General features: G+C 36.4%; 1 protein-coding gene across 3 annotated transcripts in view; it reads right to left on the bottom strand.

Moving 5' to 3' along the window:
• Positions 1–16035, bottom strand: part of SCML2 (Scm polycomb group protein like 2) — a 145996-nt gene that overhangs the window by 33687 nt on the left and 96274 nt on the right. For all 3 annotated transcript variants that reach the window (XM_021007449.2, XM_021007445.2, XM_021007447.2), the window contains one exon: positions 4421–4556. In XM_021007449.2, coding sequence (XP_020863108.1) covers positions 4421–4556 — 136 coding nt within the window. The remainder of the gene's footprint in view (positions 1–4420; positions 4557–16035) is intronic.

Here is a 16035-nt window from a genome sequence, read left to right as displayed (position 1 = left end):
CAAGGATCCCACAATCCAATGGAGGAGACCACAAACAAGCAAATATGGACAAATAAGACATATACAAGATAAATCAGGGATAACAAACAGAAGGAAGGCAATAGCATTAATAGGACAGAAAGGCTTGTTGCAGAAGGTGGCTTTTTAGCTGACACCTAAAAGAGCCCAGGAAGGACAAGAGGCAGAGTTGAAAGAAAGCTGGAGTTGGAGGATAGCATGGGGGCCAGGCAGTAAAAATGCTCAAGAGTGTCTTGTCTAAGAAATGTAAAGAATCCCAGTGTCACTGTATGGCAGAGTTGATGACAGAAAGAGATGGGATTCAGAAGTAATAAAAATGGAAAGGCAGGAAGGGATCAGATTATGATAAGCTTTAAAAACCAAAGAGAATTTCATATTTGATCTTGGAGGCAATAGAGAACCCTTGGAGGGTGACATTGGCAAACTTATACTTTAAGAAGACCACCTTGACATCCAAATGGAGGATGGACTGGAGTGAAGACAGACTTAAAGCAGGCCAACCAACTAGCAGACTACTGAAACAGACCAGGTCTGAGGTAATGACAGTCTACATCAGGGTACTGGTGAGGTCATTAGACAGAAGGGGGAATTGGATATGGAGGGTGAATATGAAGCTGAGGATGATACCTAGGCTGCAAGTCCAAACGATTATGAAGATGGTGATACCTTACTCAGTAACAGGGAACTTAGAAAGAGGGAAGGGTTGGAGGCCAGAAGGGGGAGAAAATTATTTAGTTCTGGACATGCTGACTTCCAGTTTGACCGATGACCAATAAACAGAGATATGAGTTTAAAAATCAGAAAAGAAGTTAGGATTAGACAAATAAATCTGGGAAATGTCAGCACAGAGATGATAGCTGGAACCATGGGAGCTAAAAAGATCACCAAATGAAATAGGTCAGAGAGGGAGAAGACAAGATGGTAAGATCATTTTGGCTGAACCAAAGAGTGTGGCTGGGGAGGAGTAATATCCAAGACTGGAAAGAAAGACTGGTAGCATATTCTGTAGGGCTTTAAAAGCTAAACAAAAGAGATATTTGAAAGGCAACAGGAAGCTACAGTAGTTGACTGAGTAGGAAAGTAACAATCAGATTTCTGCTTAAGTAAAATTGCTTAGGGAATAGTGTATAGAATAGACAGGGGTGTGCAGAGACTTGAGGAAGGGAGAACAATTAGGCTGTTGCAATAATCTAAGCAAGAAGTAATGAGGGCCTAAACTAAGGGTAACTACATAAGTAGAGAGGAAAAGGTCAGATGGGAAAATTTTGTGAAGGTAAATATAGCTAGATTTCACAAATGGATATGTGGGGTGAGAAGGAGTAACAAAACAAGGATAATTCTGAGATTATGAAGCTAGTAGACTAGAAGGATGGTATTGCCCTCGAGAGAAATATGGATGTTTGGAAGAAAGGAAGAAGAGAAACCAAAAAAACCAATCCATGGCATGACTCTCCTCTATGGGTTTTGTAATTTCAAACTTCCAATATTCCAGTCACTACCTCAATCTGCATCTAAAAGATATAGGAAATCAGAGGGCCAAGACTTATTCTCTACAACAATTCTTCTTATAGGCCCTAAAACTGCTCTTCTTTAATATATTATCTAATTTGGGATTTTCTTGCTACTCAGCTCCCACAAAGCTATTCCCCAAAAAAGGCCTTAGCATTCAAACAAGACTAAATAAGGATTGAGAAATACAAAGAGAACATGAAATAATTTCTTCCATGACAAGAGACTAGCATGATGCCAACTAGTATGGTATTGTGACAGCCCAGAAAAATGGCCTTAGAGGTCCCTAATAACTCTGTCCAGAGATCCCTGAGAGGGCCCTAAAAATCCAACACTTTGAGCTTCAAAGATCTGGTGACTGCCAAATGTCAGGAAGTACATATCAATGTAAGAACTTAGCAAAATCAAGCAGGGCCAATAACTCCACCCAAAAGTGAAGTCTGGGATGGAGCCTGGCCCTGGCCCAAAAACCAATTCACAACTAAAGCTAAAGAAATGATAAAATCAAAGGAAACATTACATACTACCAAAAGTTATCACAAATCTAACTCCACAGCAACTACAAGTAAAAACTCAAAGGAACAGATATTTCAAAATATGAATACCAACAAGAAATGAAATGAGACATGAAAAAATAAAATGAAAGCTCTTGAGAAAAGAATTGGAAGGAGAATATGTAACCAAGAAGATCAAGTAATAAACTTTACCAAAGAAATGGAATCCTCAAAAACTTGAATAGACTAGAAATAAATTACTTCAGGAGTCAGAAATACTGCAACAAAATCAAAAAAGAGTAACAGACTGGAAATGCAAATTCACAGAAATGAAAGACAATCTAGAAGAAGAAAAGAAAAAGCAGTAATAATAAAAGAAAATATGCTCACTATGCAAGCAAAACATACAGACCTCAAAGACAGGAAGTATAGAGACAAGCGAAGGATCACAGGTCTCCCTTAACACAATGAGGAAATAATAGAAGAAAAATGCTCAGATCTCCTGAAAGTGGAAACTGAAAGAATTCTTAGATTGCCTCCAGAAAAAAGTGCTACAAACTCCAAAACACATAGTAGTTAAATTTAATGATACAATTTAGAAATGATAGGTTCTGCAAACCATCAAGAGACAGACCTTCAAATACAAAGAAAAGGACATTCTAAAAATGCAAGACTATTCCACATCAACTAGAAAAAGGAGGAAGGAATGGAATGTGTTCTGAAGATCATTAGAGCTCAGGATGTAGCCCAAGGTGGCTTATTCTGTAAATCTAAGCTGAACCAAATTGGACAAACGATGGACATTCAATAACAAAAGAGTTTGAAACATTTTTAGAAAAAAAGCTAGAAATGAAGAATTTATTTATATCGTGAACCCCAAACAACAGAATGGTATAGGAAGAGTGAATGAATGCAACAGTTAACTGTTGCAACACACAGTAACAGTTACCAATGGAAAGATCAGTAGAAGACTTCTTTCTAGAAGTACACAAGGAGAAAGAGGTAAAGGTGGAAATCTAGGCAAGGCAATAGTGAAGGGATGTGGGGTGAAATTACAGACAGAAGCTGGCAATACTCAGACAACAGGTGAATGCTCCTTTTGTGGAAACTGACTGCGTTGAAACATGGAAGAGTTCATGAAAGGAGGGAAGGGAAGCAGGGGAATACAGAGGAGTGAGTGGTGCACTGGGATCAAATCATGACTATCCATGAGGGGTCTCATTGGTACAGAAAGACCTACAGCAGAATGAGTGAGAAGGAAGAGAGAAAGATTAAAAAGGAGAGAAAAGGAAAGAGGTGGGATGGGGTTATGGATGAAAAGAGATGAGGACTTTACTGTGGATAAAGTCTAGGCTTGAAAAATCTACTTGAGGGAGGGAAAGGAGTAGGGGGTGGTGGAAGCCCTGGAGGCAACTGGCACCTAGAGGAGTGAGAGGGCATGGACCTAGGCAAGAGATTTCCCAGCAAATGTAGGGAAAAATGGTCAATAATATATCCAGATAAGGGGGTTGAAGGGGTGGGGGGAGAAGTTAGCCTATCAAGCAGAGGTAGTGAATTCTCTGACTTCTGCAATAATTGGCATTGTTCTGAGAGTGACACAATAAAGAAAAAAAGAAGAGTATGCCCTACAAGGTAGTGGCAGAAAAGCACCTAAAGGGCAGAACCTGGAATGGATACCTTCAAACGCTTTGACTGTATCAAGAATACAGAGAAAAGTGAGAAACCAGATGATTAAAGGAGTCATGAACCAGAAAAAAAGGGTTTTAGAGTATTATTACTTTACTTTTTTTAAAGTACTTTAGTCTTTTTTTTAAGGTGGTCCTGTTCCCATTGGCTCTTTTCCCATCACTCCTGCTCCCTTCTTCTTTATTATTTACAAACCCTTTATGGTTTATGCATTCTTCTTTTCTGCTTTTATCTGGTTAAGTGTTTCTATCCCTTCTTTCTTCCTCCTAGTCAGGTAGATTTCTCCTTTTTCTCCTCCCTTTTAGCTAGTCCTGTTCATTAGTTTGGGAAATTTAAAAAAATCTCTTTGAGCCTTAGCTTCCTCATCTGTAAAATGAAGGGAGAGTACTAGATGGTACCTAAGGACCTTTCTAGCTCTAAATTTCTGATTGCATAATCCTATGGTTCTTCTGGGAAGCCGCCTTTCAGGCTGGTACACTGCAATATACTCTCCCAATTTTATTCCTCAATATTAACAATAACTTCTTTATGTTTAGAAAATATATTTCCAATTAGGGTTTCAAGTTAAATGAATATGAAAAATGTTAAGACAAATGACTTTGGATCTATTTTGAAACTACATATTTCCCTTCACTTCAGAGATATCAAGAGAAAATTAACATTTAAAATAAAACAGGATACAAAATAAGCAATTCCATACACTTTTTTTTTACCTGTAGATATAACTGCAGCAGTTGTCCCAGGAATACCAATTCCATCTTTAAGAATAACTGGATTGCTATTGTTTAAGTTGGGCAAATTGATATGAGTTGTGGATACAGGAGAACACGGCACTGCATGAATTTTTTTCTGTAAAAGAAAAAACAAATCATATGAACACATTGCTTTGGGGGAAAAATAGTAATTTCTCTAAAATTTAGCATCAAAATAATCCTTTCTATCTTCAGCATATAAACTCTAATTTGTCTCTATCTTTATTATCACTTACGCTCTACACCTCTCCAAGAACTTTTCAATGTTCAGAAGAAGAGTAGCTACTTAAAAGCTCCCCCTTGAGCAATCCTTTGAAATGTTTCATAGAAAGACTCGTTTATATAGGCAGTAATAGGAAGACTTAAATGTTAGATTCAAATGTTTCTACATGCAATTTAGATTTCTGTTATTGGTTTTCTTTTTGTGTTCTGAAATAAATCCTGATATTTAAAAAAGGGTATCAGGCCATGCTTTTCTGATCTTTTGTAACAAGAAGCTTAAATTCTTGAACTCTGAATTACGGCCAGAGTCAATTCTGGGTAACGAACCGGAAATTAAAATTTAATTAGCCTTCTACTCCAAGATATGATTTTGACAACAATAAACCATGCACATAAAAGTTTTAGAAAAAAGTAAATAGATAATAAGGAGCACAGTATCTCAGCACTGAAAAGAACTTTAGGACATCTAGACCAACCTGTGCAAGAACAAGAATCTGTAACATATACCAGTGTTTCAGGCCTTTGCTTAAAGATGTCTAGTGAGGGGAAATCCTCTTATGGAACTCCCTAATTCTTAAAACTTTTTCCCTACATCAAACCAAAATCTAGCTTTCTACATCTATTACCACCAGTTCTGTCCCATGGAACCACTCAGAATCAGTTAAGTCACCACTTCTCCCCTCTTTTTAGACAGAAATTAAGTGCTATATTTTGTCAGTGGATATTTTTTTCACATACACTGGTAGAATCACATGATATTTTTAAAATGTTATTTTGGATATTTTCCAAATGTTTAAAAAAGCTTTAATTTCAAGCAAAAATGCAGCTTGATCAGAGGTGAATTTTTAAAAATTTGTTTAATCTGTTAATATTTTTGTTAAATATGATTGTGTTAACAATCATTAGTGACAATAATCTATAGTTTTCTTTCAATGTATTATCTTTACTCAGGAATCAAGATCATATTTGTCTATTAGAATGAGTGCTTATAAGACGCCTTCTTTCTCCATTTTTATAAATAATTTGCATAGCTTAAATTATTTTATTTTGAATATTTGATAAAACTGTATCATAAATCCATCTGCAACTGAGTTTTTCTTCCCTGTTAGTACCTTATTTATGAAAGAATTTTAGAACAATTAGATAAGATACATCTTTAGTGATTACTCAATGTGAACAGAAATATACATACACACATACAGATTATACATATTCGAAAGCTGCACATGGCACCACTATAGGAGTTTATCATATACAAGGGCATAAAAACTCTACAAATACAGAAAACAGAAATATTAAGCATATTTTTATTGATTTAAATAAAAAATCATGCTAAATAAAAGACCTTTGAACAAGGGAAATTAATGAGATTTGCTGGATATAAATTAACACTAAAGAATTCACAAGTCAAAGAACAAATCATAGAAACAATAGAAAATTTCAATGAAGAAACAAGTAGACAATATACCAAAACTTTTGGGATGTAACTTAAACAGTTCTTAGGGGAAATTTTATATCTTTCAATACTTTCATTATTGAAAAGTCAGAAAAGAGTCCTCACAGATTTTTTAAAAAAATGAAAGTGACAGACAAAAAATTTCAACCAAATGAGAAATTCTGAAAATCAAAGTGATTCACAAAAATGAAAACTTATTTATTAAATTGACAGTAACACTAAGCTTAAAAAAATAGATACAGCATCTGACTTTAAAAGAAAAAGTGTAAAGTCAAACCATCAGCATTTAAAAAAGAATTCACAACAATTGAATATGGAACAAAAGAAACTCTCAGAAACTCATCGTGACAACTGTATCTTAACCAAACTGATAGCTTAAGTGAAATGGAGGATTAATAAAAATGTAAAATGTCCATATTAAGAGAATAATTTAAACCCAATATCAGAAAAAGAAACTAACTTAGTCATAAATTAACTCTCAAAGAAAAAATCCCTAGGATCAGACAGATTTAGAAGTAAATTCCACTAAATATTCAAAAAGAATTATTTCCAACATTACATAAAAAGAAAAAAAAATTATCCTTTCATAGGACAAATCAGAAAAAGAAAATGATACATCAATACCCTTAATACATACTGACATAACAATATCAATAAGGAAGTATGAACATATTAAAATATTATACCACTCCGATGAGTTTGGATTTATACCAAGAATACAGGGTTGGCTAACATAAAGTAAACTATAAACATAATTGTTCAGTCATTTTCAGTTGTGTCCAGCTCTTTATGACCTCATTTAGGGTATTCTTGACAAATACACTAAAGTGGTTTGCCATTTCTGTCTCTAGCCCATTTTACAGAGGAGGAAACTGGGGCAAACAGGATTAAAGTAACTTGCCCAGTGTCACACAGATAGTAAGTGTCTGAGGCCATATGTGAATTCATGAAGATGAAGCTTACTGATTCCAAGCCCAATGCTCTAGCCACTGCGCCACCTACCTTCTCATAAACATAACAGAACGTATTTAAAATAAAAATAATAAAAACCATGGTTGTTTCGTTGTTGTCCTTTGCTCTCCAAGAGGACCAAAACGACATATCAGAGCCAAAGTAGTATGTCCAACTGTCACTGATCAGATCAATACAAGCTCAGAAGACTCTACCACAGGTTGGGCACAAATAAGCCATCTGAACATATGAAAACCATAGGATTATCTCAAAAGATGGTGAAAAGGCTTTTTGGCAAAATTCAATGTTTTTGTTAAAAAACAACAAAAACCATAACAATAAGAACAAAAATCTTTTCCTAATATGGCAAACAATAATGGAATACTAGATGACCAGACCACAATCACCATTATTAGGTAAATGGCACACTGATTAGAGCATACCAAGCCTGAGTCAGGAAGACTTGAGTTCAAATGTGGCCTCACAGGGCAGCTAGGTGGCACAGTGGATAGAGCACCAGCCCTGGAGTAAGGCAAACCTGAGTTCAAATCTGGCCTCAGACACTTACCAGCTGTGCGACCCTGGGTAAGTCACTTAATCCCACTGCCTAGCCAAAAAAAAAAAAAAATCAAATGTGGCCTCAGACACTTACTAGCTATTTGTGACTCTGGGCAAGTAACTTAAAACCTCTGTTTGTATCAGTTCTCTTATCTGCAAAATAGAATGATAATAATAGTACCTACCTCCCAAGATTGCTGTGAGAATCGTATGAGATAAAATTGTAAAGCACTTTGTACAATACCTGGCCGTATAAACACTATACACATATTAGCTATTATTATTATCATCATCATCATCATCTGATTTACTTGTAAACTTGCTAACTATATCAACACATAAAGAGAAGAAATTGTGGAAAATAAGCACAGGCGAAAAAGAAACAAAATCAGTTCTGAGGATGATATGGTAATCTTTCTAAAGAACCTTAAATTGTCAACTAAAACTTAAATAATAAATTCAGCAGAGCTGCATGATATAAAACACACATAATGAGGATTTTTGTATATTTCCAGAAAGAAAAAGAATCAGCAGGAAGAGATAGAGAAATCCCATTAAAAATAATTACGAATTTCCAAAATATTTAGTAATCTACCTACCAAGACACTAAGGTACAACAAATATAACTACAAAACACATTTTAAAGGAATAATATGATAAAAATAGTAATCCTACACAAATTAATATACTTATTCAGTGTCATAGCAAATAACAAAAGGATTATACTTTAGAACCCTAGAAAAAATAATAACACAGTTCATCTTTAGAAATAAAAGCTCGAGAAATTTAAGGAAAATAATGAGAAGAATAAGGGAAAACAAATGCCAAACTTCAAAGTATGCTACAAAACAGTTACCATTAAAACTATTTAATACTAACTTAAAAAACAGACAGGTCAATCAATTGGACAGATGAGTTAAATACCATACAGAAGCATATGAACATAGTAGTATCATGTTCGATAAACCACAAAACCCAACTACACAGGTAAAACCCCACTTTTCAAAAAAAAAATTCAGGAAAAACTAGGAAGTAATCTAAAAGATATTACATTAAGATCAATATTGCAAGACCATACACTTAGTAGCAAATAGATATAATGTCTAGATATAAAAGTTCACATCACAGATAAATCAGAGGAACAAGAAAGAAAATATCTTTCCCAGCTAGAAGATTTCATGACCAACAAAAAAAAAAAGAGAGAGAGAGAGAGAGAAGATAGTGGAGGATAAAATAAAAAATTTATTACATAAAATTTATATTTTTTTGGCACAAAAAAATCCCAAGCAACTAAAATTAGAAAGGAAAGAGGTAGGAGAAAAATGTTTGCATAAAATTTCTTTGATTGAAGTCTGATATATAAAATACATTAAGTAACTAAAATGTAAGCGCCATTATAGCTAAAATCCAAAGCTTCTACATCAAATAAAAATACTGCAAGAAGTCAGAAACAAAGAACTCAAGCACTGAGAAGACACAGTAAAAGTCACACACAATTTAACAGAACTACCATAATGATGTAGACAGCTTAGAATACAATATTCCAGAAGACAAAAAGATCTAGGCTTATAGCCAAGAATAACTTACTTTTCTAGAAAAACTAAGTATAATCAAACTAGAAGAAAAATGGGTTTTTCTTGCTGTTGTTTTGGCTAGGCAATGGGGTTAAGTGACTTGCCCAGGGTCACACAGCTAGTAAGTGTTAAGTATCTGAGGCCGGATTTGAATTTAGGTTCTCCTGACTCCAGGGCCTGTGCTCTATCACCGTGCCACTTAGCTGCCCCAAAAATTGGTTTTTAAGGAAATAGAGGACTTCCACACATTCTATATGAAAAGACCAAAGCTTTGTAAAACCTTTGAAGTTCAAACACAGGCGTTAAGAGAAATATACGAAGGTAAACGTGAATAAAGGATAGGGGAATCAAATAAGGATAAACTGTTAGCATTCTAATATAGGGAGATGACACATACGTTCCTTCCGAACCCTATCATCATCAGGAATCTTAGAGGGAATCTAATTAGAAAGAAGGCCTGGGAGTCATTCTGTTATGTGTTAATGATCATAAAAAGGGAGGGGAAGAGGAATACATCAGCAAGGTGGGGGGAAGGGTTGAAGGTATTTTAGGGAAATTATCTCATATAATCAGACTATGCAAGTAGACATCTATATAAACAAAGAAGAGGGAAGAGAAGGTGGTGGGGAGGGCTGAGCCTCACCCTCATCTGAACTGGTCAAAGGAGGGAAGAATACATACATACACACAGAGTTCAATACAGAAATACATTTCACTCAACAGCAGAAAAAGGGAAGGGTAGATTAAAGGAGAGATCAGTACTAAGCAAATCAGTAAGTAATTAAGGACATACAAAAACAGTAAATTTTGTGAGGGAGCAAATAACAGGAATATGATGAGATGAATATCAATTGGTGAATATGACTAAACAAGTTATGGTATATAAATGTGGCAGAACACTACTGTGTTCCAAAAAATGGGGGGGCCGAGCTAAGATGGTGGAATAATAGTGAAATTACTTGAACTCTCCCCCAAACCCCTCCAAATACCTGTAAAAAATGACTCTAAGCAAGTTACAGAGTAGCAGAACCCATAAAAACACAGAATGAAACAAATTTCTAGCCCAAGACGACCTGGATGGTGGTTGGGAAAGGTGTGCTGTGCCAGGCCGGGAAAGGAGTACAGCTAAGTATGGGCCACACAGGCAACGACAGAGCAGGCCTCAGGAGACTGAATCACGGGGAGCTGTGGCAATTTCCAGACTTCTCAACCCCAAAATGCCAGACAACTTAAAAGATCAGTGGGAAAGGTCTGTCGGACCTGGGTGAGACAGAAATGTGGTCCAGGCTTGGCCCTAGTGCAGCCCAGGGGAGGCAGCAACAGTGGCAGTGGCTGCTTCTGGAGCTCTCCTCCCACGGATGGTGGGAGGATCAAGTGGCTGATCAGAGGAGGATTGCAGGGATCTCTTTGCTGGCACTGAGGCAGGATTCTCTTGATTTGCCCATGCTTGGATCTGGGTCACAGTCCTGGGTGGTAGTCCTGGGACGAGGAAGAGCACCGGCATGGTGGAGCTTGTGGCAGCAGTGGAGAGAAAATCCTCCTCACAGTTCCAAGGCAAAAAACACTGCTTGTGGCCACTCATAAACCAGAGCACAGGCCAGGAAAGGAGTAAACTTACCTCTCCTTTGATCATACCACCTTGGAAGAACTGAAAATTTACAAGTCTTTGGAAATATCTCTGAAAATAGCTGCACAAAACCCCTGAAGCTTGGGACAGTACATCCTCCACACTGGAAGCAGAGCCCTACCTTAAGAAAGAGTTAAAAAGTCAAGTAATTGGCTGGGAACATAAACAAACAGAGGAAAAACACTCAGACTAAAGAATCTTACTTTGGTGACAAAGAAGATCAAAATATGCAACCAGAAGAAGACAACAAAGACAACAAAGCTCCTATATCCAAAGCCTCCCAAGAAAAATATGAACTGGTCTCAGGCCATGGAAGAGCTCAAAAAGGATTTTGAAAAGTGAGTAAGAGAAGTAGAGGAAAAATTGGGAAGAGAAACGAGGGTAATACAAGAAAATCGTGAAAAATGAGACAATAGCTTGCTAAAGGAGACCCAAAAAAATACTGAAGGAAATAACACCTTAAAAAATAGCCTAACCCAAATGGCAAAAGAGGTCCAAAAAGCCAATGAGGAAAAGAATGCCTCAAAAAGCAGAATTGGTCAAATGGAAAAGGAGGTCCAAAAGCTCACTGAAGAAAATAAATAATTCCTTAAAAATCAGAATGGAGCAAATAGAAGCTAATGAGAAATCAAGAAACTACAAAACAAAACCAAAAGAAAGAAAAAAAATAGAGAATGTGAAAGATCTCATTGGAAAAAACTGACCTGGAAAATAGATCCAGGAGAGATAATTTAAAAATTATTGGATTTGATCAAGTCTATTTTTGGTGCTGCTTTGTCTGAGATCACGAATTTCTGAGTTTAGCTGAAACATAGCAGCATTGCTCCACTCTCTTATTTTAAGTCTCTGGGAATATTTATGCTTCAAGTACACAATATGCTATTAAATTCTTTCTAATCCATGTTGCTATCAACTTCCATTCTATAGATAAGCTCATGTCATTCCTATTTACAATCACTGTGTTTCTTCCAATCCATTCATATTTTTTCCATATTTTGCAGCCCTCCCCAACTGTACCAAGGAGAGTTCCCAGTAACAGCAAGCTAAGCTTGATGCAAGATGCTTCTGCTTCCCTGCTCCTCTTCTCTTTTTCCCTCATCAAGATCTCAATAACAAGTTTTGACCCTTTCCTTCCCTCTTTATGACCCACTTTCCAGAGCTTAATAGATTTTGTTTGTGATGAATACCTACTTTAACCAACCCTCTCTTATTGCTAATCTATACTCTTTTGACCAGTTCAGATAAAAGTGAGGTTCAGTTATCACCTACTCCCCCTCCTGCCCCTTCTCCTTGTTAGTATAATCTACCTCAATTATGTGTGATAAGTTCTCACAGCCTCTCTCCTTCCCCTTATTTTCCATAGTTATCAAAACCTAACAAACCATTCTCAGACCCTGACTCCCTTTACCACCTCTCATGTTATAATTCTAAGGAATCATGGGACAGTCCCCACATGTGAAAAATTAAGATAATAATAGCCCCTACCTCCCATGGTTGTTATGAAGATAAAATGAGATATTTGTAAAGTGCTTTGCAAACGTTAAAGCACTGAGTGCTAGTAGTAGCAGCAGCAGCAGCAGCAGCAGTAGTAGTAGTAGTAGCAATAGCGCATTCCTTCATCCATTCCCAAAGTCTCAAACTTTTAGAAATTTTTCCTCTCAAAACAAAACAAAAAGAATGATTTACTTCTGCCAAATGTGCCTATGGCTTGTACATTCCAAGATATATTCCACTGTCACAGGCTTATAGTTTTAAGAGATGGATCAATCCTTGAAGGACATGGGTCCAACCCTCTCACTTCACAGATGTGCCCAGGCTCACACAGCTGGTTAGTTTTGGAGACAGATTTGAGCCTAGGCCTTCCTGGGTCCAGGTCTAAGGCTCTACCCTCTATAGCACTACACTCAGGGTCTACATGACCCTGAAGGAGGAACCAGAGCACTCACTACAGTAATCTTTCTATGCATGACAGGTTCAGTAAAATCAAAGTCCTTCTAAGGCTCCAGAAGCTCTGAGTGGCCCAAGAGGTCCGTGGGGCAGGAAGCTAGGGGTTTTCCCTGCCCCCATTTAAGTCCCTACCCCCAAGGGCTTCTTCTGGGGCCTCCTCCTCCCTGGCTACAATTCTCAAGTTTGCATTTCAATGTGTTTGATTTATGCATTTTGCACCAATATAATATGCCAACGGCAGGTACTGTACAACCCATATCCCTCCAAAATAAGACTCTGAGCTAGCCATCTCTGATGAACCTCCAATACTTGGCCAACGTAGAAGACAACACAGTCAATGTCCTTGTAGTCTGTTATACTGTGAGGCCCAATTTGGATCATCATGTGCATTGGAATAGTGGCAGCTCCCCTTTAAGTTCACTTTTCTTCACCAATTTGTCACCCACAGAGAAGAGGAAACCAAGGCCCACAGAAAGGTAGGAATTTGCCTAAAATCAACTAATGAATCAATCAATAAATAACTTATTAAGTGCCCACATTGTGCTAAATGCTGAAAATAAAAGACAAAAATGAAAGTTCCTGCCCTCAAGGTGCTTGCACTGCGTAGAGGGAAATATACCTGCAGATACAAAACAAATACAATGTAATTTGGGGGATAGGCATGAATAGCTGGAGGGTTTAAGAAAGACCTCATGTTAGAAGCAATGTCTGAGACGAACTTCAAATGAAAAAAAGGTCACAGGTGAAATACTGCATCACAACATGTAAGAGCTAGAAGAGACCTTGGAGGTAAGTCAGCCTCCATTCTGTCACCTAATATTCTCAGTCTTTTCTCACATTACTCTTTCTTCATATTGTCTCTATTTCAGTCAATCTGGCCTGCTAGATGTTCCTAAGACACAACAGTCAATATCCCACCTTCCTGGTGCACATGTGGTCCTCTCCTTATATGGAATAAAGTCCTCATCCCCTCTCTCCCAAAAAATCCCTGGTTTTCTTCAAGGAACTGCTCAGAAGCCACCTCCCTAGGAGGCCTTTTCTAATCTCCTCACTTCTTAGCATTCTTTCATTCTTGAAATTACTTTGTAGATATTTTGTGTTTAGTTACTTATATACCTGTTGTGACCCTATCACAGAATGCAAACACTTTAAAAACAAGGCCTATTTTATTTCATTGTATTGCCAGCAACCAGCACTGTCTTCTGCATATAGTACGCACTTTTGTTGAATTGAATGGAAAATGCCTGCAGTCTGAAGAATTCGTGTTATATAGCAACCCATTTATTGGAAATGGTATAAAAATGGCTTCATAATCATTGTGCGGTATACAAGTGCCAGATTTGAAACAAACAAGATTCAATTCCTGGCTCCCATACTATTTACTGACTTTATGATTGAGCAAGTACCTTTACAAAACTGAGCCTAAAAGGTTATTTATAAAATGAGGATAACACTACTTGGACAGCATACTTCAAGGAGCTTTATGTAAGGAAAAGTGTTTTATAAACATTCTATAGAAATGTGCTTATTTTTAAAGGCCACTAGATGGTGCCATGGTACAGAGGGCACTGAACCTGGAGTAAGGAAGGCCTGAGCTCAAGTATGACCTCAGCCACTGACTAGCCTGTGTGACCCTGGGGCAAGTCACTTCACTTCACTCATCTGTAAATTGGGGATAATAAAACCCAGAGTTGTTGTGAGACTAAAATCAAATATTTGTAAAGCTCTTTGCAAGCCTCAAAGTGCTTTATTAATGTTATTTGTTGTTGTTGTTATTAATGAATTGAAAACGCAGTACAAGTGAATCTGTATTTCTATGAAGAGACTCAAATACAATATTTAGGGCTGGTCCATTGTTCAGGCATGATAATCCACAACGAGTGAGCTATGCTGTGTAAGTAGAGGCATTTGAAATTCTTTTAGTTATAAGTATTTACTTCCTGATGAAGGAAAACAGGTGATTACCAAGCACTAACTGAATGGAACCAAAGTAGAATAGAGAAATAGCATAAAGCCTTTATGTGAAAAATCTGATCTCGTCTTTGAATGACACATCATTCTAAAAATGAGAACAAAGATTCAGAAATTAAGAGAAGGTATGTGAGAGTTAAACATTTCTGGAAAACTATTATAAAAAAATAAGTTTACAAACTATTAATATGAGGTGATTAATAAGGCAATTTCACTTTCTAAAACAGTTTTATAATTTCCAGAATATCAATCTATGAAGTTTATTCTCTGACATCAAGACCGCAAGGCATTTTTAATAAAAGTTACTTCATATTCTGATTATTTTGCACCTGCATTATTGTGCAGGATCTATCAAAAAGGTTTCCCTTCCTCTTTAATTCTTTCCTTCAGACTCTTCTACTATATGGTAAAGACTAAAAAAAAAAAGTGGCCCATATTTTTCATTGTTCTTTTCAATAAAATCAGTATAATGAAAATCAGAACAGACTGAGTAATGGTATACAGCCAATACAGAATATTCTGTTGGGCATTTTTATATCAAAATTCATTTCAAAATGCTTTGGAACAGCTCAACTGTAGAAACATTTTAAAACTTTGCTTACTTTTGTTTTCTCATACTTTTTAAAGACTATCTTCTGTGTCTCCATGACTATAGTTTTCATTTTTTAAAATGTAAATTCTTAAAGAAACCTCTACTCCCCCTCATCAATAGACAGACAGACAGACAGACAAACAGACGATTCTAAGTTAGGCCTCATCAGGGCATAATGGGTTTGAGGGAGTTTAACAAATACAGTTCTTATATAACACAGTGGTATCTAAAATTACATTTTAAGAGTATACTCAAAATTAATTTTTTTAAATGGCAATGTAAGACAGATCATGAAATCACAGTCATCCTCGAACACCCCTGTTAGAAAATATAGATAATTTCCACCTCCCCAATTAAGAGCTTTAGACATACATAATTTCCTTTGATTCTTCAACTCCTAATAAAAGAAGTAACAGACTACTTTTTATCTACATACATATGTATAAGTTCTTTTATCATGTATAAATCCTCACAAACTGCTGCATGATAGTGGTTCCTAACTAGGAATCTCCAGTAAACTAAATGTCACACTGATCTTTATACAGCTCTAACAAAATATGTACCATGATTCAGTGTAATAAAAAAGCAAGTATACCTTGAGTAAACTGTAAACCATGTTTCATATTTGAAAATATTACTATTTTTACTGTATATTGGTGCTGCTGTGATTTTAAAAAT

Source organism: Phascolarctos cinereus, unplaced genomic scaffold (assembly GCF_003287225.1).
Source record: "Phascolarctos cinereus isolate Bilbo 61053 unplaced genomic scaffold, phaCin_HiC Scaffold_726;HRSCAF=1367, whole genome shotgun sequence".
In the NCBI taxonomy this organism is placed as follows: domain Eukaryota; kingdom Metazoa; phylum Chordata; class Mammalia; order Diprotodontia; family Phascolarctidae; genus Phascolarctos; species Phascolarctos cinereus.
The sequence above is the reverse complement of the archived record's forward strand: the minus strand, read 5'-3'. Positions and strand labels throughout refer to the sequence as shown.